The sequence below is a fragment of the Littorina saxatilis genome, linkage group LG7 (assembly GCF_037325665.1).
Source record: "Littorina saxatilis isolate snail1 linkage group LG7, US_GU_Lsax_2.0, whole genome shotgun sequence".
In the NCBI taxonomy this organism is placed as follows: Eukaryota; Metazoa; Mollusca; class Gastropoda; order Littorinimorpha; family Littorinidae; genus Littorina; species Littorina saxatilis.
The window spans coordinates 57,463,406-57,486,440 of record NC_090251.1 but is presented as its reverse complement, the minus strand read 5'-3'; the positions used below and the strand labels follow the sequence as shown (position 1 = coordinate 57,486,440).

Sequence of the window (23,035 nt, the reverse complement as noted above, 5' to 3'; positions counted from 1 at the left end):
CTGACCTGTGACCTTGAAAAAGGTCAAAGGTCAACGAAACCATCGTTAAAGTGTAGAGGTCATTGGAGGTCACGACTAAACAAAATATGAGCCCGATCGCTTTGATAGTTTCCGAGAAAATATAAAATGTCTAATTTTTCCTTTGACGCTGACCTGTGACCTTGAAAAAGGTCAAAGGTCAACGAAACCATCGTTAAAGTGTAGAGGTCATTGGAGGTCACGACTAAACAAAATATGAGCCCGATCGCTTTGATAGTTTCCGAGAAAAGTCCAACGTTAAGGTGGTGTCTACGGCCGGCCGGACGGCCGGCCGGACAGACTAACACTGACCGATTACATAGAGTCACTTTTTCTCAAGTGACTCAAAAATTCCATCTCACACGGCATAAATAAATCCCTGCGCCTTGAATATGTGCGCGATATAAATTGCATAAAATAAAAAATAAAAAAATAAATCCCTGCGCTTAGAACTGTACCCACGGAATACGCGCGATATAAGCCTCATATTGATTGATTGATTGGTCTAATAGTATCTATAGACGTGTGATCCACAAGAAGAAACAAGTATTATAGTGAGTGGCGCTGTACCTCTCAACCACGAGAACCCCAAACATAAAAAAGAAGTGCATGTTCAGCTCTCTTGGATCTTGAGTTCACAGCTTAAAATGCCAGGCCTTGACAGCTGCTGTAGAACGGAAGAAGACAGCTAAATGCCAGGCCTTGACAGCTGCTGTAGAACGGAACAAGACAGCTAAATGCCAGGCCTTGACAGCTGCTGTAGAACGGAACAAGACAGCTAAATGCCAGGCCTTGACAGCTGCTGTAGAACGGAACAAGACAGCTAAATGCCAGGCCTTGACAGCTGCTGTAGAACGGAACAAGACAGCTAAATGCCAGGCCTTGACAGCTGCTGTAGAACGGAACAAGACAGCTAAATGCCAGGCCTTGACAGCTGCTGTAGAACGGAAGAAGACAAAGCAGAAGAGGATCAGACACAGAATCCTAAAACTTGAACACGGCCCAAAGATGTATCCGACTAATCCTGCAGCCAAATCAAATCCCATCGACTAATCCTGCCCCCAAATCAAATCCTATCGACTAATCCTGCCCCCAAATCAAATCCTATCTTCAGACAAAGATCCCTAAGACTTGGCCACAGACTAATCAGACTGATCCTGTCCCCTATTCAAATCCTATCTTCAGACAAAGATCCCTAAGACTTGGCCACAGACTAATCAGACTGATCCTGTCCCCTATTCAAATCCTATCTGGTTTTCACAGCTTCACTTGTGTACAGGAATATCAGGTGCTTGCACACTCCTGATAAACATCTTCCTATAATCATTGCAACTGGAGTACCTGCCTTCCCTGCATGACTGCATTTCTAGTGAGAAATGGTACTGTCCAAGTTACCATAGAGCCTACGCTGTTCCACTGTACAAGTTACCATAGAGCCTACGCTGTTCCACTGTACAAGTTACCATAGAGCCTACGCTGTTCCACTGTACAAGTTACCATAGAGCCTACGCTGTTCCACTGTACAAGTTACCATAGAGCCTACGCTGTTCCACTGTACAAGTTACCATAGAGCAAGAACACACAGAAATCTGTCCCTGTGATCACACAAAACCTAGGGGTAAAATCCTTGCTCTCACTGACACATCAGAACATGATGTAAATGCATTGTGGTTCACATCCCACACTCCTCTCAGAGAATGTCTGCATTAAATCTTCTCAGTTCCAAAGACTTCAGGCAGTGAAACTCACCGTTCAAACATATTTTATGGCTCTCCGCCATTTGAGCAGCAACAGTCAGGGTAGACAGAAAACAAACTACAAACCACACAGACACTAAAAAAGAGACACTCACACACACAACGGGGCAAAGAGAAAGTGACTGTACAGTACGGGGCAAAGAGAAAGTGACTGTACAGTACATGTACCGGGGCAAAGAGAAAGTGACTGTACAGTACATGTACCGGGGCAAAGAGAAAGTGACTGTACAGTACATGTACCGGGGCAAAGAGAAAGTGACTGTACAGTACATGTACCGGGGCAAAGAGAGAGTGACTGTACAGTACATGTACCGGGGCAAAGAGAAAGTGACTGTACAGTACATGTACCGGGGCAAAGAGAAAGTGACTGTACAGTACATGTACCGGGGCAAAGAGAGAGTGACTGTACAGTACATGTACCGGGGCAAAGAGAGAGTGACTGTACAGTACATGTACCGGGGCAAAGAGAGAGTGACTGTACAGTACATGTACCGGGGCAAAGAGAGAGTGACTGTACAGTACATGTACCGGGGCAAAGAGACAGTGACTGTACAGTACATGTACCGGGGCAAAGAGAGAGTGACTGTACAGTACATGTACCGGGAACTCCCCTCTTGAGACCCCTTGACTTTCAGACCTTCCCAAAAATGACAAAGAATTTCGAAACAAGTTTTGTCTGGGTGTCTTCCATCATATCAACAGCAGACCGTTATTGTAGGTCATTAACCACTTGCACACACTTCACCGGTCATGTTTATTATGTCATTCTTGTATCTGTTCATTTAGAGAAAAGTAAATGTATAGCATGGTGACAGATGGTGGACATAAACCCCTCACATACATGTACCGTGGAACGCCCCTCTTAAAGACCCCCAATCTCACCCTCCTTCCTTTACAAGACCCCCAATCTCACACTCCTTCCTTTACAAGACCCCCAATCTCACACTGCTTCCTTTACAAGACCCCCAATCTCACACTGCTTCCTTTACAAGACCCCCAATCTCACACTGCTTCCTTTACAAGACCCCCAATCTCACACTGCTTCCTTCACAAGACCCCCAATCTCACACTCCTTCCTTTACAAGACCCCCAATCTCACACTCCTTCCTTTACAAGACCCCCAATCTCACACTGCTTCCTTTACAAGACCCCCAATCTCACACTCCTTCCTTTACAAGACCCCCAATCTCACACTCCTTCCTTTACAAGACCCCCAATCTCACACTGCTTCCTTTACAAGACCCCCAATCTCACACTCCTTCCTTTACAAGACCCCCAATCTCACACTCCTTCCTTTACAAGACCCCCAATCTCACACTGCTTCCTTTACAAGACCCCCAATCTCACACTCCTTCCTTTACAAGACCCCCAATCTCACACTCCTTCCTTTACAAGACCCCCAATCTCACACTCCTTCCTTTACAAGACCCCCAATCTCACACTCCTTCCTTTACAAGACCCCCAATCTCACACTCCTTCCTTTACAAGACCCCCAATCTCACACTGCTTCCTTTACAAGACCCCCAATCTCACACTCCTTCCTTTACAAGACCCCCAATCTCACACTCCTTCCTTCACAAGACCCCCAATCTCACACTCCTTCCTTTACAAGACCCCCAATCTCACACTGCTTCCTTTACAAGACCCCCAATCTCACACTCCTTCCTTCACAAGACCCCCAATCTCACACTCCTTCCTTTACAAGACCCCCAATCTCACACTGCTTCCTTTACAAGACCCCCAATCTCACACTCCTTCCTTTACAAGACCCCCAATCTCACACTGCTTCCTTTACAAGACCCCCAATCTCACACTCCTTCCTTTACAAGACCCCCAATCTCACACTCCTTCCTTTACAAGACCCTCAATCTCACACTCCTTCCTTTACAAGACCCCCAATCTCACACTCCTTCCTTTACAAGACCCTCAATCTCACACTCCTTCCTTTACAAGACCCTCAATCTCACACTCCTTCCTTTACAAGACCCCCAATCTCACCCTCCTTCCTTTACAAGACCTTACTTTCTCACACTGTCTTGTCTTCTGCTCTCTTCTTCTTCTTCGTTCATGGGCTGAAACTCCCACGTTCACTCATGTTTTTGCATGAGTGGGTTTTTACGTGTATGACTGTTTTTACCCCGCCATTCAGGCAGCATACGCCGATTTCGGGGGAAGCATGCTGGATATTTTCGTGTTTCCATAACCCACCACCGATTACAGGATCTTTTCCGTGCGCACTTGGTCTTGTGCTTGCGCGTACACACGAAGGGGGTTAAGTCACTAGCAGGTCTGCACATAAGACGTTGACCTGTGAGATCAAAAAATCCCCACCCTTAACCCACCAGGCGGCCGAGGCCGGGATTCGAACTCACGACCTTCCGATTAAGAGGCCGACGTCTTACCACCACGCCACTGCGCCCGTCAGACTGTCTGTTCTTAACCTCTATTTTTAAGACTCCCTCCTTTTTAAGACTGATGTTCTCAGATTTGTGGAGGTCTTAAGTTAGAAGGGGGTACCACTGTATCACTCAGTCTTGATAAGGCAGAAGGGGGTACCACTGTATCACTGATAAGACAGAAGGGGGTACCACTGTATCACTCAGTCTTGATAAGGCAGAAGGGGGTACCACTGTATCACTGATAAGACAGAAGGGGGTACCACTGTATCACTTAGTCTTGATAAGACAGAAGGGGGTACCACTGTATCACTCAGTCTTGATAAGACAGAAGGGGGTACCACTGTATCACTCAGTCTTGATAAGACAGAAGGGGGTACCACTGTATCACTCAGTCTTGATAAGGCAGAAGGGGGTACCACTGTATCACTCAGTCTTGATAAGACAGAAGGGGGTACCACTGTATCACTCAGTCTTGATAAGACAGAAGGGGGTACCACTGTATCACTCAGTCTTGATAAGGCAGAAGGGGGTACCACTGTATCACTCAGTCTTGATAAGGCAGAAGGGGGTACCACTGTATCACTCAGTCTTGATAAGGCAGAAGGGGGTACCACTGTATCACCCAGTCTTGATAAGACAGAAGGGGGTACCACTGTATCACTCAGTCTTGATAAGACAGAAGGGGGTACCACTGTATCACACAGTCTTGATAAGACAGAAGGGGGTACCACTGTATCACTCAGTCTTGATAAGACAGAAGGGGGTACCACTGTATCACTCAGTCTTGATAAGACAGAAGGGGGTACCACTGTATCACTTAGTCTTGATAAGGCAGAAGGGGGTACCACTGTATCACTCAGTCTTGATAAGGCAGAAGGGGGTACCACTGTATCACTGATAAGGCAGAAGGGGGTACCACTGTATCACTCAGTCTTGATAAGACAGAAGGGGGTACCACTGTATCACTCAGTCTTGATAAGACAGAAGGGGGTACCACTGTATCACTCAGTCTTGATAAGGCAGAAGGGGGTACCACTGTATCACTCAGTCTTGATAAGACAGAAGGGGGTACCACTGTATCACTCAGTCTTGATAAGACAGAAGGGGGTACCACTGTATCACTCAGTCTTGATAAGACAGAAGGGGGTACCACTGTATCACTTAGTCTTGATAAGGCAGAAGGGGGTACCACTGTATCACTCAGTCTTGATAAGGCAGAAGGGGGTACCACTGTATCACTCAGTCTTGATAAGACAGAAGGGGGTACCACTGTATCACTCAGTCTTGATAAGACAGAAGGGGGTACCACTGTATCACTGATAAGACAGAAGGGGGTACCACTGTATCACTGATAAGGCAGAAGGGGGTACCACTGTATCACTCAGTCTTGATAAGGCAGAAGGGGGTACCACTGTATCACTCAGTCTTGATAAGACAGAAGGGGGTACCACTGTATCACTTAGTCTTGATAAGGCAGAAGGGGGTACCACTGTATCACTGATAAGACAGAAGGGGGTACCACTGTATCACTTAGTCTTGATAAGACAGAAGGGGGTACCACTGTATCACTCAGTCTTGATAAGACAGAAGGGGGTACCACTGTATCACTTAGTCTTGATAAGACAGAAGGGGGTACCACTGTATCACTCAGTCTTGATAAGGCAGAAGGGGGTACCACTGTATCACTCAGTCTTGATAAGGCAGAAGGGGGTACCACTGTATCACTCAGTCTTGATAAGACAGAAGGGGGTACCACTGTATCACTGATAAGACAGAAGGGGGTACCACTGTATCACACAGTCTTGATAAGACAGAAGGGGGTACCACTGTATCACTGATAAGACAGAATGGGGTACCACTGTATCACTCAGTCTTGATAAGACAGAAGGGGGTACCACTGTATCACTCAGTCTTGATAAGACAGAAGGGGGTACCACTGTATCACTCAGTCTTGATAAGACAGAAGGGGGTACCACTGTATCACTCAGTCTTGATAAGACAGAAGGGGGTACCACTGTATCACTGATAAGACAGAAGGGGGTACCACTGTATCACTCAGTCTTGATAAGGCAGAAGGGGGTACCACTGTATCACTTAGTCTTGATAAGGCAGAAGGGGGTACCACTGTATCACTCAGTCTTGATAAGACAGAAGGGGGTACCACTGTATCACTCAGTCTTGATAAGGCAGAAGGGGGTACCACTGTATCACTTAGTCTTGATAAGACAGAAGGGGGTACCACTGTATCAGTCTTGATAAGACAGAAGGGGGTACCACTGTATCACTTAGTCTTGATAAGACAGAAGGGGGTACCACTGTATCACTCAGTCTTGATAAGACAGAAGGGGGTACCACTGTATCACTCAGTCTTGATAAGGCAGAAGGGGGTACCACTGTATCACTCAGTCTTGATAAGACAGAAGGGGGTACCACTGTATCACTCAGTCTTGATAAGGCAGAAGGGGGTACCACTGTATCACTCAGTCTTGATAAGACAGAAGGGGGTACCACTGTATCACTCAGTCTTGATAAGACAGAAGGGGGTACCACTGTATCACTGATAAGACAGAAGGGGGTACCACTGTATCACTCAGTCTTGATAAGACAGAAGGGGGTACCACTGTATCACTCAGTCTTGATAAGACAGAAGGGGGTACCACTGTATCACTCAGTCTTGATAAGACAGAAGGGGGTACCACTGTATCACTCAGTCTTGATAAGGCAGAAGGGGGTACCACTGTATCAGTCTTGATAAGGCAGAAGGGGGTACCACTGTATCACTTAGTCTTGATAAGGCAGAAGGGGGTACCACTGTATCACTCAGTCTTGATAAGGCAGAAGGGGGTACCACTGTATCACTCAGTCTTGATAAGGCAGAAGGGGGTACCACTGTATCACTCAGTCTTGATAAGGCAGAAGGGGGTACCACTGTATCACTGATAAGACAGAAGGGGGTACCACTGTATCACTCAGTCTTGATAAGACAGAAGGGGGTACCACTGTATCACTCAGTCTTGATAAGACAGAAGGGGGTACCACTGTATCACTCAGTCTTGATAAGGCAGAAGGGGGTACCACTGTATCACTTAGTCTTGATAAGACAGAAGGGGGTACCACTGTATCACTGATAAGACAGAAGGGGGTACCACTGTATCACTCAGTCTTGATAAGACAGAAGGGGGTACCACTGTATCACTTAGTCTTGATAAGACAGAAGGGGGTACCACTGTATCACTCAGTCTTGATAAGGCAGAAGGGGGTACCACTGTATCACTTAGTCTTGATAAGACAGAAGGGGGTACCACTGTATCACTCAGTCTTGATAAGGCAGAAGGGGGTACCACTGTATCACTGATAAGACAGAAGGGGGTACCACTGTATCACTGATAAGACAGAAGGGGGTACCACTGTATCACTCAGTCTTGATAAGGCAGAAGGGGGTACCACTGTATCACTCAGTCTTGATAAGGCAGAAGGGGGTACCACTGTATCACTCAGTCTTGATAAGGCAGAAGGGGGTACCACTGTATCACACAGTATTGATAAGGCAGAAGGGGGTACCACTGTATCACTCAGTCTTGATAAGGCAGAAGGGGGTACCACTGTATCACTCAGTCTTGATAAGACAGAAGGGGGTACCACTGTATCACTGATAAGACAGAAGGGGGTACCACTGTATCACTTAGTCTTGATAAGACAGAAGGGGGTACCACTGTATCACTGATAAGGCAGAAGGGGGTACCACTGTATCACTCAGTCTTGATAAGACAGAAGGGGGTACCACTGTATCACTCAGTCTTGATAAGACAGAAGGGGGTACCACTGTATCACTCAGTCTTGATAAGACAGAAGGGGGTACCACTGTATCACTGATAAGACAGAAGGGGGTACCACTGTATCACTGATAAGACAGAAGGGGGTACCACTGTATCACTGATAAGACAGAAGGGGGTACCACTGTATCACTCAGTCTTGATAAGGCAGAAGGGGGTACCACTGTATCACTGATAAGGCAGAAGGGGGTACCACTGTATCACTGATAAGGCAGAAGGGGGTACCACTGTATCACTTAGTCTTGATAAGGCAGAAGGGGGTACCACTGTATCACTTAGTCTTGATAAGACAGAAGGGGGTACCACTGTATCACTTAGTCTTGATAAGGCAGAAGGGGGTACCACTGTATCACTTAGTCTTGATAAGACAGAAGGGGGTACCACTGTATCACTTAGTCTTGATAAGACAGAAGGGGGTACCACTGTATCACTGATAAGACAGAAGGGGGTACCACTGTATCACTCAGTCTTGATAAGACAGAAGGGGGTACCACTGTATCACTGATAAGACAGAAGGGGGTACCACTGTATCACTCAGTCTTGATAAGGCAGAAGGGGGTACCACTGTATCACTCAGTCTTGATAAGGCAGAAGGGGGTACCACTGTATCACTCAGTCTTGATAAGGCACGCCTTAAACTTAGCACTGTCAGTGAGTATACCCACAGTAGAAATAACAAAGCTAAGAAAAGGTCACTCTCGCGGAAAATCGGTAGTCCCAAAAACAGGGAGACAAAATAACACGCTTTCACCTTGTGCAGCTAGGCAGTTTGAAGTGTCGTTTGCGTTGTTTTGGGTGTAAAAAAACTGACCTGTGATTAAAGAACAGACATCGGCCTCGAGGTGCACCTCAATTTTGAAGAACTCGTAGCCTTTATTTGTTGAATATTTTTTCTAATCACAATCATCAAGACTTGAAAAATAGATTGCTGAAAATATGATTTCTTGGTGGTTCTATCGTTAATCTTACCTTTCTGATCACTTACTGTAGCACCAGAGTGTGCGAAAGACTCCAAAATGCAGATAAAACACACCAACCTCGCTACTTCGGAGCCATTTTGAGCGATCTCAGTCACTGTCTATATTTCTATCAAATGCTTACGTAAACTCATGACGTCAACAGATGTATGAGTTTGTTTTCGCAACAATGTTCATCTAATGGAAAAATGCTGTGTTATAAATAACCAGAGGGCAGTTGATTTGTGACCAAACTGCAAAGTGGAGTGATCAATCAATCAATCAATGACGCTTTTATCGCGCATATTCCGTGGGTACAGTTCTAGGCGCTCTGCAGTGATGCCGTGTGAGATGAAATTTTATACGGCCAGTAGATTGCAGCCATTTCGGCGCATATTTACCTTTCACGGCCTATTATTCCAAGTCACACGGGTATAGGTAGACAATTATTAACTGTGCCTAAGCAATTTTTGCCAGGAAAGACCCTTTTGTCAATCGTGGGATCTTTAACGTGCACACCCAATGTAGTGTACACGGGGGGAGGGTTCGGACACCGTGATGTGGAAATGTAGCAATACTCAATGTCCGCTTGATTTGGTACAGCCGTACAGTGGAACCCCCCTATTAAGGCCCCCAAAATCTGAGAAAATCAGGTCTTAAAAAGAAGGAGTCTTAAAATGGGGCTTAATGTACAGAGGTTATGAACAGAAAGTCTGCAAAAAGAAGGTCTTTGCAGGGAGGAAGTCTTACATTGGGGGGTCTTAAAAATGGGGTCCACTGTAATCAGTGTATGCAGCCAGGGGAGTGTCACATACTCATGACTGTGACAGCTCAAAAGTACTGACACCGACATGATGAATGAACAGTGAATCTCGATATGATGAATGAACAGTGAATCTCAATATGATGAATGAACAGTGAATCTCAATATGAATAACTAGAGGAATATTCGCCGGGGTGAATCGCGAGACAGAGACAGACAGCGTGGCGGTTCATCACAATCACCTTTGCAGGCGAAGTCCTGTCAAACGGGATTGAGAATTTTAGAGCTTATTTCTTAGCCCTATATTATCTGTTGTGGCTTCTCAAATGCCAGAACATACAGACAGACAAAAGCCGCTAGACCCCATCACAAACAGAACTCTACAATACACAGGTTTTTGCCCACACACACCCACACACAGAGAAGCCGTATATATATATATATGTATATCTATATCTTATAAATATATAGAGATAGGTGAGAGTGTATTTTTCGCGTGGCTATAAATTGATTCGACCTTTTCACTTTGATAGTAAGAACAACTTACGGGTGCAAGGGAAGCGTTCTGGACAGCGCAGTGACATTCTAAAAATAGTAACTTAGAAACGGGAATATGGATTGAAGCCACACGAAGGAAGGGAGATAAACGCAAAACACTGGAGAAGATAAGGAAGAGTTACTTGTAATGGTGAAATGAACACAAAAACCATCCTCACCACTCTATGCTCTTTACATGATGGCTCCACTGTACCTGGCATCCTCACCACTCTATGCTCTTTCATTTATCCCAATGTTTTTGCTTGTCTGTGTGATTAAAGCCTTTTATGTTACTGCAACATCAAGGCAGATTTCTAGTACTCTGAACAATGACATTCTGTATTCAAAATCACAGACAGACATTGAGACACAAAAACACAAACTCACTCACTCACTCACACACACAGTACACAAACACACAGAGTAAACACAAACACATGTTACATATGTACACAGACACACATGCGCATACACACACAAACAAGTTCCAGTAAGGCAGCCAATTGAATCCTAACCACAGAACCACCCCTGTCTCTCACTCTCAGGCCCAGTTCCAGACTTGACATGTTATACACAGACAGTAGGCCTTGTGATGATGACCTGCTTCTGTTTATGCAGCAAGAAAACTGTGTAAACCTAGACCTTTACCAAGAAAGAAAATGAGCAAAACAAACAGGGAGGAAGGTAGATGGGTGGGTGGGGGGGGGGATGGGTGGGTAGGGGGAGATCAGAGGAAATTCCACCCTGGCACTGGCAGTTCTGAATGAATCAGCTTCCAGAATCTGGCAGTGGCACTACACATTGTTTACCTTTTTATCAGGGGGAGGTAGGGGAGGGGGTAGGGGAGGGGGGAGGGGGGAGCAACTGCTATGTTATCTGCCAGTGTTAATGCTGGTTCAAATAATAGTAAATCACACTTACAGTCAGGTTTTGGCTTGCTGCAGCTGGTGAGAGCTGGGAATGGGTTTTACCACTACCTTCCTTTCTTTAATCTTTCACCCATTGCCGGTGTGTGTGTGTGTGTGAGAGTGTATTTGTTTGATGGACCCTTGCACAGAGTATAAGAGAGAGAGAGCGAGTCTTGTTGGTATTATCCATTGCAGTTTTAGTGTTTGTTGTACATACTCTTGGTTGTCTACATTTTGAAGGTAAACAGCACTTGATGAGAAATGTGTAGGTTTTAGTGTAACTAAGCGTTTGTGTGTGCATTCAATGATTCATGAATGTGCATGTGTGTATATACACATGTGTGTCATACATTCCACACTAGCCAAATCATCCTGGCTTCTCCTTCTCTTCAGTCAGCCTCAACTTTAGTCAGAGATCAAAATCCCACACTGGCATTTCCTGCAGGCTGCATCAGGCCCTGTCACCTCAAGGCGACTGCACCATTCCACGCTGCGGTGACTCATGCTTCTCACACAAGAGTCACACACATGATTTATCCAATTGGCATTGACCCCATGTAATTACAGTCATGTAATCAAGCTAATGTTCAGCTTGTGGTGAAGGGAAGCAGTGCAGACAGTTATACTCAACCAAATGAGCCAGTCAATCAGTCAATGCTTAACTCACTTATTAACTGTGACATGATGATATTCACTGAACTTAGTAGTAGTAGTAGTATGTAGGGGCGGCTATATTTGTTAGCCGGAAGGCCGCGAGGCCTTATTGGTGCCCCTTCTTTGTCAGATACTTTGCATGCCTAGATCCCTATTCTTTCAATGCTTTCAATCAAAGTCATAAAAAAGGTTAAGAAATTTTGGAGAATTGTCCAAGAAGTTTTTGAAGGCGTCTACTGTGGGTGCGAATTTTATGTTAGCGGGTAGTGCATTCCAATTGTTAGCAACTCTATGAGAAAACGAAAACTTGCGCTTGTTAGTCTTACCGAGTGTTGAACAAAGATTTTTCCCTGGCTGTTTCTGGTGTTGTCTGTCTGCTTGAATGTGAATATTTTGTGCATGTCAATATCATCCACCCCATTTATAATTCTATATGTTTGTATTAGGTCACCCCTTGTCCTCCTTCCCTTCAGAGAAGTATTTGTAAAAGTAATATAAGATGTTTGGTGGCTTGTTGACAGACCAGCTTTTTTGTTGGTCCAAGGGGACCATATCGTCTTTTGTTTCATCTTTATCTACCAAGGCCGAAGGCCGCGGTTGATAAATATGAGACAAAAGGCGATATGCTCCCCGAGGACCAACAACAAAATGCTGGTCTGACAACAAGCCACCAAACATCGTTTTTGTCATCATTTTGGTTGTGCAACAAAATGCACAATAACCCACAGGGAGACGAATTTTTAGAATCCAACTCCGGGCCACAACTCCGGGCCACAAAGCATCGTCACAGTAGCACGAGATAAAACGTCCAACTTGTATGTGACGTCAAACGTAGCTTGTTGACGCTTTTCTTCCAGTCTGAAAATGTACAGAGCTGCGATCATACGTGTGAGTTCAGTAAGTGTTGAACATATTTCTTTTCTTTTAACTGTTAATGACTTTTCGTTGTGGATTTTGCAATTACAGCTAGATAAGTTGCAAATTGACCATGAGTCGCCGCGGTAATTATCAACATTGATTGGGTCTTTGAGAGTGAATGCTTACAATCGTTGTCCTCGGAAACACAAATCCAAAGCCGCGATGGATCCACACATCAAACAACCAGCCTGATTGGCTTTTACTTTGACAATCCACGTTTCACCTGAAAGCTCAAACCCATTCACCACCTCAATTTATTGCATGGGGAACATGAGATTTATTTCCCAGGTGATTGTGAATGAAAACTGGTGAAAATGATGACAACACTGTTTATCACTTCATAATATCAGTATCCAGACACCAGCAAAGATGCTGCAAGCATAGACATGAGCTTTAAAAAAAGTAATCTGCAACATTTATCAACGTGCTTTGAAACTGAAAGAAATGCTGCCTTAATTGTCTAAACTCTAATTTAATGATTAAGTGAAATCGGTACACACAAAATCCTGAAGATTCCGCAAGTTTTATAATTCCATGAAATAATGTTTGTATTACACAATACACATGTTCATTTCTTGACAAATACGTTTTGGGTGGGCTAAGCGTTTCAGCACAGCATCAGGAGATATATAAATAGTGCTCAGGAAAATAAACAAAGGCGGCAGTAATGTTTGGGTTTCATGTTGAAGACAAAACTTTCTTCAATATACTGCACCAGTTTAGAGATGGTGAAAAGGCATTTTCACTCTAGATCAATTTGAAGAAAACTTTGGCTGAAAATGTTTCTAATAATGAACATTTTGTACACAAATTTCTTTACTTATGATCAATGACAATGCCAGTTTCGCTTTCATTGTTTCAAACTTGATGGCATCGGCGCATTGGCTGACACTGACACACTGACACTAAGTGACAGAAAAGCAAGTGAGGGCACTGACGCAAAGACTATGAGTAAGAAACATAGAGCTGTTGATCCCCTATGGTTGAGACAATGAGATGAAGAAGCGGCAGCTGCAACGCTGACAGCAACACAGGTCCTTGCCCACTGCTATCTTCTCCTTATCACCTCTTCCCCCTCATCTCACATCTCCACTTTTCAATTTCACTGAGCTACCTTAAAAAATGTAGCCACAACACACACACACCAGTCCTTGCCCACTGCTATCTGCTCCTCATCACTACCTCCCCCTCATCTCCCTACATCACATCTCCACTTTTCACTGAGCTACATTTAAGCTTTAGCCACCACAAACGCACAGACAGTACACACACACACACACAGTGACATACACACAGACAGTGACACACACACAGACACACAGGTACACTCACAGTCACAAAAACATGGCCTTATTCTTATTGTGCTTCTGGTTCCCCAACCGACCGATTTTGCCCTCCTGACCCCACATCTTTTTACATTTAGTCCATGTTTTGACTAAATGTTTTAACATAGAGGGGGAATCGAGGGTCGTGGTGTATGTGTGTCTGTGTGTGTCTGTGTAGAGCGATTCAGAGTAAACTACTGGACCGATCTTGATGAAATTTTACATGAGAGTTCCTGGGTATGATATCCCCAGACGATTTTTTCATTTTTTCGATAAATTAGTCTTTGATGACGTCATATCCGGCTTTTTGTAAAAGTTGAGGCGGCACTGTCACACCCTCATTTTTCAATCAAATTGATTGAAATTTTTGAAAAGCAATCTTTGACGAAGGCCGGACTTCGGTATTGCATTTCAGCTTGGTGGCTTAAAAATCAATTAATGACTTTGGTCATTAAAAATCTGAAAATTGTAATTTTTTTTTTTTTATATTTAAAACGATCCAAATTTACGTTCATCTTATTCTGCATCATTTCCTGATTCCAAAAACATATAAATATGTTATATTTGGATTAAAAACAATCTCTGAAAATAAAAAATATAAAAATTATGATCAAAATTAAATTTCCGAAATCGATTTAAAAACAATTTCATCTTATTCCTCGTCGGTTCCTGATTCCAAAAACATATAGATATGATATGTTTGGATTAAAAACAAGCTCAGAAAGTTAAAACGAAGAGAGGCAAAGAAAAGCGTGCTATGCAGCACAGCGAAACCACAACCGCGCTAAACAGGCTTGTCATTTTCACTCCGTTTTGCACAAGCGGCGGACTACGGTCATTGTGAAAAATTAAAGTGCGTTCAGTTTCATTCTGTGAGTTCCACAGCTTGACTAAATGTAGTAATTTCGCCTTACGCGACTTGTTTGTTATTGTTTTGACCCTTAAAAAAATGTTGATGTGACATGACTTGATTTTTTCCGACATTACAAGTAAAGCTACACTTATCTGACAATGACATCCAGAGGATACAGCTTGCATGAATTTTGGCAAATAAAAAAACCCCACATGACTAAGTATTAAAAAAGTCCCGAAAACAGGGAGACAAAATATCACACTTTCACTTTGAAGAATTCGTGGCCTTTTTTTAATGAATATAAATTATCTGCAAAATTAATCACTATCATTCAGACTTGAAAATTAGAGTGCAGTCTGCTGAAAATACAATTTCTTGGTGGTTCTATCATTAATCTTACCGTCCTGGTCACTTCAGCACCAGGATGTGCGAAAGACTCCAAAATATAGATCAAACACACCAACCTCGCTACTTCGGAGCCATTTTGAGCGATCTCAGTCACTATTTTTCTATCAAATGCTTACGTAAAACTCATGATGTAAAATTAAAAACTATAAAAAACATACCTGAAGTAAGTGTCCCCATATTGGTCTAACTCTATTCTAAGGTCTTGCAGAGGAAACCTATGCTATACTCCTCTGGTTTCAATACATACATGTATCACACCAACAGTTACAATAATGTGAGTCTGAGTCACTGAACTTTGGTAAACTAGGTCCTACATTGTGAGCAATTAACACTTGGCACCCTACAAAGTACAAGTACAACACAGTCAGTGAGTCACAATACACTACATTCTTTACCTCAAACTTCAGGCCAGATCAGACCAAAGTCGGAAAAAAAGTGATTAGAAAATCGGCTGATTGTATTCAGGTAGAATCTTTAAATAAAACAGGCAGGTAATAATAGTGATGTAAGTTGTAACTGTAAGACAAAGAGAGATGTAGAGGGAAACAGGTAGGCCAAGGCAAGGCCACTGGAAATGGAACACTTCCTTTCTCCCAATAAAGTAAAAACATCATTCCAATATTAGAAGACTTATGCTAGTGACGGGATAAACTGATTTGTGCGGCATCAGGTATCGAATTTCATACTCGCCAGGTTGACTTAGTTGAGGGGGCGGGGTAACTGAAAAAATGAGAACAGGAAATCGAGGACGGCACACACGAGAGTCTAAATCGTTCTACAGTCCTACATTGTTACATGACACTTTTCTGTGACCAGGCCATTCAAAAACTCGAACAAGAAACCATAGTGCGAGGTGATTCAGGTGCAGGAAATTGTTTCTATCGAAGTGAAAACAGTCATTCGGAAAGCAAAACAAAACGCTCGAACTCCTCTGTATTGTTTCATTGAGTTCGGGCTGTTGGTCCTGGTAACACAGTCACTGTGTCATGTGGCTTCGTTGACCAAGCTGACATTTTCTCTCAAAACCATGTGTAACAAAATGTTCATGTTCAGTTTAGGCTCGAAATGCATGTTCAAAAAATTTCACAAACTCACCTAGACGATCCACCATCTTGGTAGGTCAGTGACTCACTTAATATCTTTACACCGAAATATTTCAAAATAAACCAATTTGTACCGGAACCAATAGTCAAGTACCACTACTGTTCGGCACACAGGGAGAACTCGGAACTCAGAACTTTATTACAAAATGATGAAGGTTTTAGGCAAAGCCTAATCTTACAAGCTGTCCCTTATAGACAAGACAAGACATATTCTTTTGCGAAGGAAATGGTATTTAAGCAAACATGTGCTCTTTTACATCCAGCCTTCGCCCAAAGAATTCTGTACTCACCAAAACAAGGACAACACAAATACAAAGTCATTTGTTTTGCATCTGTAGGTTTCAGGACGTACACAAATGATAAGGGAACCAAAGAGCAAAACTAAAAGCAAAACCAAAGAGCACAGAACAAAGAGCACAGAACAAAGAGCACAGAACAAAGAGCACAGAACAAAGAGCACAGAACAAAGAGCACAGAACAAAGAGCACAGAACAAAGAGCACAGAACAAAGAGCACAGAACAAAGAGCACAGAACAAAGAGCACAGAACAAAGAGCACAGAACAAAGAGCACAGAACAAAGAGCACAGAACAAAGAGCACAGAACAAAGAGCACAGAACAAAGAGCACAGAACAAAGAGCACAGAACAAAGAGCACAGAACAAAGAGCACAGAACAAAGAGCACAGAACAAAGAGCACAGAACAAAGAGCACAGAACAAAAGAAAATAAATACAAGGAAACTACTTGTTTTTCTCTGTTTTTGCTTTTTACCAATTTAAATTTTCAGGCAGAACGGCTTTTGTTTGGCAGATCAAGCATCATTTTTAAGCTTCAAATCTGATATGCAATCAACAACAACAAAAATAAAATTATAAGAAAAGTCTGGAAATATAACCAGTGAAGCGTGAAAATAAAATCAGTTTGTAGGTAATAATTTATCAGGTGATCCTCTTATGGTTTTGGCGAGAATACGCCGAGACAAAAAGTAAGAATTAGTCATACAGAAAGCGTGACTGACATGTGTGACAGGGAGACTACTGCGTCACCCTTCACAGCAGACTCTGCATAGTTGTCTGCCGGCGAAATAAAGGTAGCTCGACGTTTATGCTCTTGGGAATCTTCTGCCTTCCCACAGCAGTTTCCTACCCTTGGCACAAAGGGTCAAAAATAAAAAAAATAAGCCCTTAAAAAAATAAGGCCTTATTTTTGAAAATATGCCCATATTTTTGAAAATAAGCCCTTATTTCTAAAATAAGGCCTTATTTTCCATTATTAAGGCCTTAAATCTTTAAGCCCTTAAAAAAATATGGGCATAAAAAAATAAGCCCTTATTTGAAAATAAGGCCTTACGAGAAATAAGGCCTTATTTCTGTAAGGCCTTAATAAAAATAAGGGCATAAAAAATAAGGGCATAAAAAAATATGGGCATAAAAAATAAGGGCATAAAAAAATAAGGCCTTATTTTTTTGACCAATCATGAAGCTGAATAGAATTCGGCTGCGCCGCTCATGCGCAGAGATCTCATAAGAAACATGGCGAATGGGGGGTTCACAGATCGTGATGAAGTTTTGAGAAGAATTTGTGCTGAAATTGCAAATTGCGAGAGAATTGGGGTTTTGGCGAGTTTGTGCACGCTTTCGAATGCGTGAAGCCATGCTGTATCCGCTCGATGTTATGACGGATGTTTTGAACGAGAGGCGAGTTTGTGCGCGCTTTCGAATGTCCGGATGCGCAGTAGCGATGCGCAGAAAAATATGGGCATATTTTTTTTAAGGGCTTATTTTTTTATGGGCATAATTTTTTAAGGGCTTATTTTTTTTGAGGTCATAACAGAAATAAGGCCTTATTTCAGTAAGGCCTTAACAGAAATAAGGCCTTATTTCATTATGCCCTTATTTCCTTATGGCTGTAAATATTTAAGGCCTTATTTCTGAAATAAGGCCTTATTTATAGAAATAAGGGCTTATTTTCAAAAATATGGTCATATTTTCAAAAATATGGGCATATTTTCAAAAATATGGGCATATTTTTTTAAGGGCTTATTTTTTGGATTTTTGACCCTTTGTGCCAAGGATAGTTTCCACAGGGCGATCAACTTAGCTCTAGAAGCGACCTCCACCCTGCTTGACTGCATGGCGATGCCCCCAAAGCTGATTCGGGTGTGCTTCGTATCGTGCATTCGGATACACTCATGTATTTTGAAATTGTCAAGTTGAAATGGCTACCCCATGTTTTGGCGCTTGTAACCACCATAGATGACCTAGGATCTGACCAGCCTTTTTGTTATGGAATCAGTAAGACCATTCCTCAACTTGGTTACGTACTACAAAAACATCAACACCCTGTGTGTTATCTGGGCAGTCAGAATTTGTTCATGACTTCATTTTGTTAAAGCCACCAGTGGCTTTTTAAGAAATTTAAATTATTAATAAAAAAAATAATAAAAAAAAGGTCTATCTCACCACACTGAGAAAGCAGTCGGTGTTTTTATTTTTCTTATGTCACTGTCCGACAAATATAGGGGCCGCATGGTCTAGTCTGATGTAAAAAGCCGTCAAGGCAAATCTAATATTATGGTGAACCGAACTGTTTACATGAAAAGGAGAGCGCCTTCAGTAAAGTCGTGTCAGTCGAGCTGGTTCTTTCATGTGTGTGCTTTTGTTTGAGACCAGAGGTTGCACGGAATGACCGTGTCCTTGAAAAAAAAGGTTTTCAAAGAAATAAATCTGAGTGTTGGTATCATCTCTCTCCTTAATAGGCTGTGATACACATCAAGTTCATACTGAAGGTTTGAAAAACTTGGTATCAAAATCCTCAATGTATTCATTATGCTGAAGCTGTTTGCAAACTGAAGGCTGTGGGAGGCCGTTGAATGCACTACTGACTCACAGAAAAAGGTCATGATTTTAATTTTCTCTTTTTTCTCTTTCTTTTTTTCTTTCTTCCCTTTTCTTGCTTCGTTTTCACCCGTCTTTTCTGTGTTGTACTTGGTGGATGGTATACCTTCATAATTGTGCGCTTTAGAAATGGGCGTTTCTCTAAACCTCTTCTTACTTGAGTGTTTGCTGTTACGGCTAATATTACATTGAAATTGTATTTGGACAGAGAACACTCCACACGGATTAAAAGTGATGTAATCATGGCATGGAAGGCTTATATAAATTTGTGAAAGAACTCAGCATAGTCAGCGCGCGTCACAGTGTGTCACAGAGGCCAGTGAGTGCGGCCTTGCATGCGTCAGTGTGTGTCAGTGTGTGTGTGTGTGTGTGTGCCGTGTGTGTGTGTGTGAGTGCGTGAGTGTGTATGTGTGTGTGTGTGTGTGTCAGTGTGTGTGTGTGTGCGGTCAGTGTGTGTGTGTGTGCATGTGTGCGGTGTGTGTGCATGTATGTGTGTCAGTCAGTGTGTGTGTGTGAGTGTGATTGCGTGTGTGTGCGCTTGTGTGTCTGTTAATGTCTCTTCGTCAGTGAATATAGATGTGTCTTTCTTCGTGCCCCTAATCTGTCAATGTATATGTGTGTATGTCGCACAGACTATGCGCCGCGTGCGTGCGTGTGTGTGTGTGTGTTTGTGTGAGTGTGATTGTGCGTGTGTTTGTTTGTCACGGCCCGGCCGGTGTGCGCACGCGTGTGGGTGGGTGTTTGTGTATGTGCGTGTGTGTGTCGTATAGTGTGTGTGTGTGTGTGTGTGTGTGTGTGTACAGTGTGTGTGTGTGTCCCGTGTGTGTGTGTGTCAGTGCACGGTGTGTGTCACTGTGTGTGTGTGAGTGTGTCTGTGTGTGTGTTCAGTCGTGTCTATCAGTGCTGCTGTGCCGTGCCTGTCAGTGTCTTCGTGTGTCCGTGTATGTGTGCACATGTGTCCGTGTGTATTTGTCTGTGGGTGGGTGAGTGTTTGTGTGTCTGTCTGTCTCTCTCAGTGTGCCCGTGAAAATCCTATTCCCTTTTATCTTGCCAACGCGCACCGTTTCTACACGTGAGTCCATTATGCCAGATAACGGCGATGCTGTGCACTTTTCCACATTTGTTTTTGCCGAACGACAGCAAAATGACTACATACTCTATGAAAAAACTCAGTTCCCACACTCGTCTTTAAGATTAAGTGCAGGCCGTGTTCATACGTGCATTTATCTTCAACTTCCATGCATAATAAAAAGCTGATATTGGGGGTGCGGCGATGCAGAGATTTCGATGATTATATTTGCAAACCTTCCGCAGTAGCTTAGAGGTATAAGCTGCCAGCTTATCTGGCTGCATGCACCTTTACGTCGTATTAACGAAGCAAAGCGTATTTACATGCACTGGTGATTGGAGTGGATATCAGCCTGACTTAGTTGTAAAAACAGTGCATGAAAGCGGCCCCCTATATAAAAGGCTGCAGCCCACGCCCTTTAATTAACGTTTTGCATGTTGCAAGTTCACCACTCCGTGTCACACCTTCTGTATCGCTAAATGTGATTAGCAAGAAGACAATTCTGTAACAATTACAACTACTACGGGAATACTTCATTTAACCAGAAATCACCTTTGACTAAAGGTGTGTTGTTGTTTTTTTTACAACTCAAAGTAGCTGAAAAAGAAGCACAAACAAAACTGAACTGACTTGTGTATCATAGTTTTATGTGTGAAGAAAAAGCATCTTCACTGGTTTCAGCTTTCACGGCCAGATTTTGAAGTCTAAACCCAGTGCCAGTGGTTCGATCACAGTTTGAGATACCTTTACCCAACATGAAAATCCTGTGTGGTGTAGCTACCGCCGCCGTATCGAGCCTTACAAAAAAGACGTCCGTCTTCTTCCGGCCCGCAAGTCGGTGTATTCGGACTGCCCGCGTCATATGGAATGGTTTTCCGCACGAGACACAACCAGGTCAGGTCACCCGCGCCACGAGATGGGCATCGTCCACTGCGGCGGTCAAGCCTTTACAGTTGTCCACGGACAGGTCCATTCCGGTCATCGGGATTGGTACCTACATACCGGACAAGGTGAGAGAGAGAGAGAGAGAGAGAGAGAGAGAGAGAGGGAGGGAGAAAAAGAGAGAGGGAGAGAGAGAGAGACGGTTTCAACCTCTTGGGTCTTCTTCAGTCATTGTTTATTTGTTGAATAAATGACAACACAAACGACCGAGGAAGGTATTAGAGTTAGTGTTTGAGCGCTCTATTTGTCAAATTTAATGCTGTAGTTGATAGTCTTTTCACTCCTTGATATTCTCCTGTGCAGGGCCGGACCCAGGGGGGGGTTTGCAGGGGTTCCAGAACCCCACCCCTGGAAAAAGCATGTACCTTGCTTTGAGTGTTTTTTTGTTTTAATAGTTTTAGCACCAAAACAATGCTGCTCTTAACCCTCAAAATAAGGCCCAGAATGCACCAAATTGCACAGATTTTAACCGTTTTTCAAAAAATTTCCAGGGGAGCATGCCCCCGGACCCCCCTAGTTCGTGCGCCTGCTCTGCAGGCGCGCGCTTGTGGCTTCGCCACTTCGCTGATTTGCCCCCCCCCCAAAAAGGAGGAACCCCCCCCCCCCCTTATAACTCATTTGGTCCGGCCCTGCTGTGGACAGTGTGTTTTAGTTTTCAAGCTTCCATGCTGAAATTCAATCGAAAATACGAATCTAATTATAAAAAATTGCCAAAAAATTAAGCATCCACATAATAATTAAAAGATTAATGACATGTGTTTGAATTAACAAATGAACAATGAGTCTTGACCTAGAATTTTGTTTGGCAGGCAGAGTTATTTCCCTTTGTGGGACTTCTCAAAAGCTTCTGCATTTTGGAAGAAAAAGGGTGTTTTTTTTTATAGCCCCATGAAATTTGCGGAACGCATGCCAGGGCAAAAGGTTGTGATGCACGTGCTACAACAGGGTCCTGGCTATGAACATCGCTCACCAGCTTGTGTTTAAAGGTTGACACGCTGACACAATTATGCACAGTAGCAACATGCCCCCACGAAGAAAACTAAGCGATTTGGATAGAGGAAGGGCAATAGGATGGCTACAAGACGGTGTTGCTGCCAGGCAAGTGGCCCAGAGGCTTGCAGTGGCTCCCTCTGTCATCATCAGACTAAAACAGAGATTCCACGCAACTGGAAGAGTGCAGGAGCGACAACGTTCTGGTCGGCCCAGAGTCACCACACAAAGAGAGGATCGCTTCATTCAGAGGCAGGCCATGCAACAAAGAATGGCTACGGCAAACAACATTAGGCAACGCCTACAAGCTACCACCAACACTGTTGTTAGTGGTCAGACGATCCGAAACCGCTTACACAACTTTGGCTTGCGTCAAGGCGTCCAGTCCGAGGAACAACCGAGCTAATCACCGAGCAGCTCGCCGAGCCTGGTGCACTCATGTGAGGTGGCAACGTCAGCAGTGGGCTCAGGTGTTGTTTACAGATGAGTCCCGCTTTTGCTTGGAACCTGCTGATGGTCGCATCCGAGTGTGGAGGCGTCGCGGAGAGCGCTTCGCAGAAGGCGCTGTTCTGGAACGACAGCGTTTTGGAGGAGGCTCTGTGATGGTCTAGGGAGGGATCAGCACACGTCTAAGGACACCTCTGTACCATGTAGTGAGCAACTTGACCGGTGTCCGCTACCAGAATGAGATCCTGCAACACCTGG

The 23,035-nt window shown here is 43.6% G+C and overlaps 2 protein-coding genes across 2 annotated transcripts in view; one reads left to right on the top strand and one right to left on the bottom strand.

Moving 5' to 3' along the window:
* Positions 1 to 16,462, bottom strand: part of LOC138971879 (pleckstrin homology domain-containing family F member 2-like) — a 32,708-nt gene extending 16,246 nt beyond the window's left edge. The window contains exon 1 of the mRNA XM_070344716.1: positions 16,425 to 16,462. Within this exon, the coding sequence (XP_070200817.1) occupies positions 16,425 to 16,440 (16 nt within the window). The 5' untranslated portion in view covers positions 16,441 to 16,462. The remainder of the gene's footprint in view (positions 1 to 16,424) is intronic.
* A 4,411-nt stretch (positions 16,463 to 20,873) lies between these two features.
* The window catches only part of LOC138971882 (1,5-anhydro-D-fructose reductase-like), a 39,164-nt gene continuing 37,002 nt past the window's right edge, over positions 20,874 to 23,035 (top strand). The window contains exon 1 of the mRNA XM_070344721.1: positions 20,874 to 21,408. Coding sequence (XP_070200822.1) covers positions 21,154 to 21,408 — 255 coding nt within the window. The 5' untranslated portion in view covers positions 20,874 to 21,153. The remainder of the gene's footprint in view (positions 21,409 to 23,035) is intronic.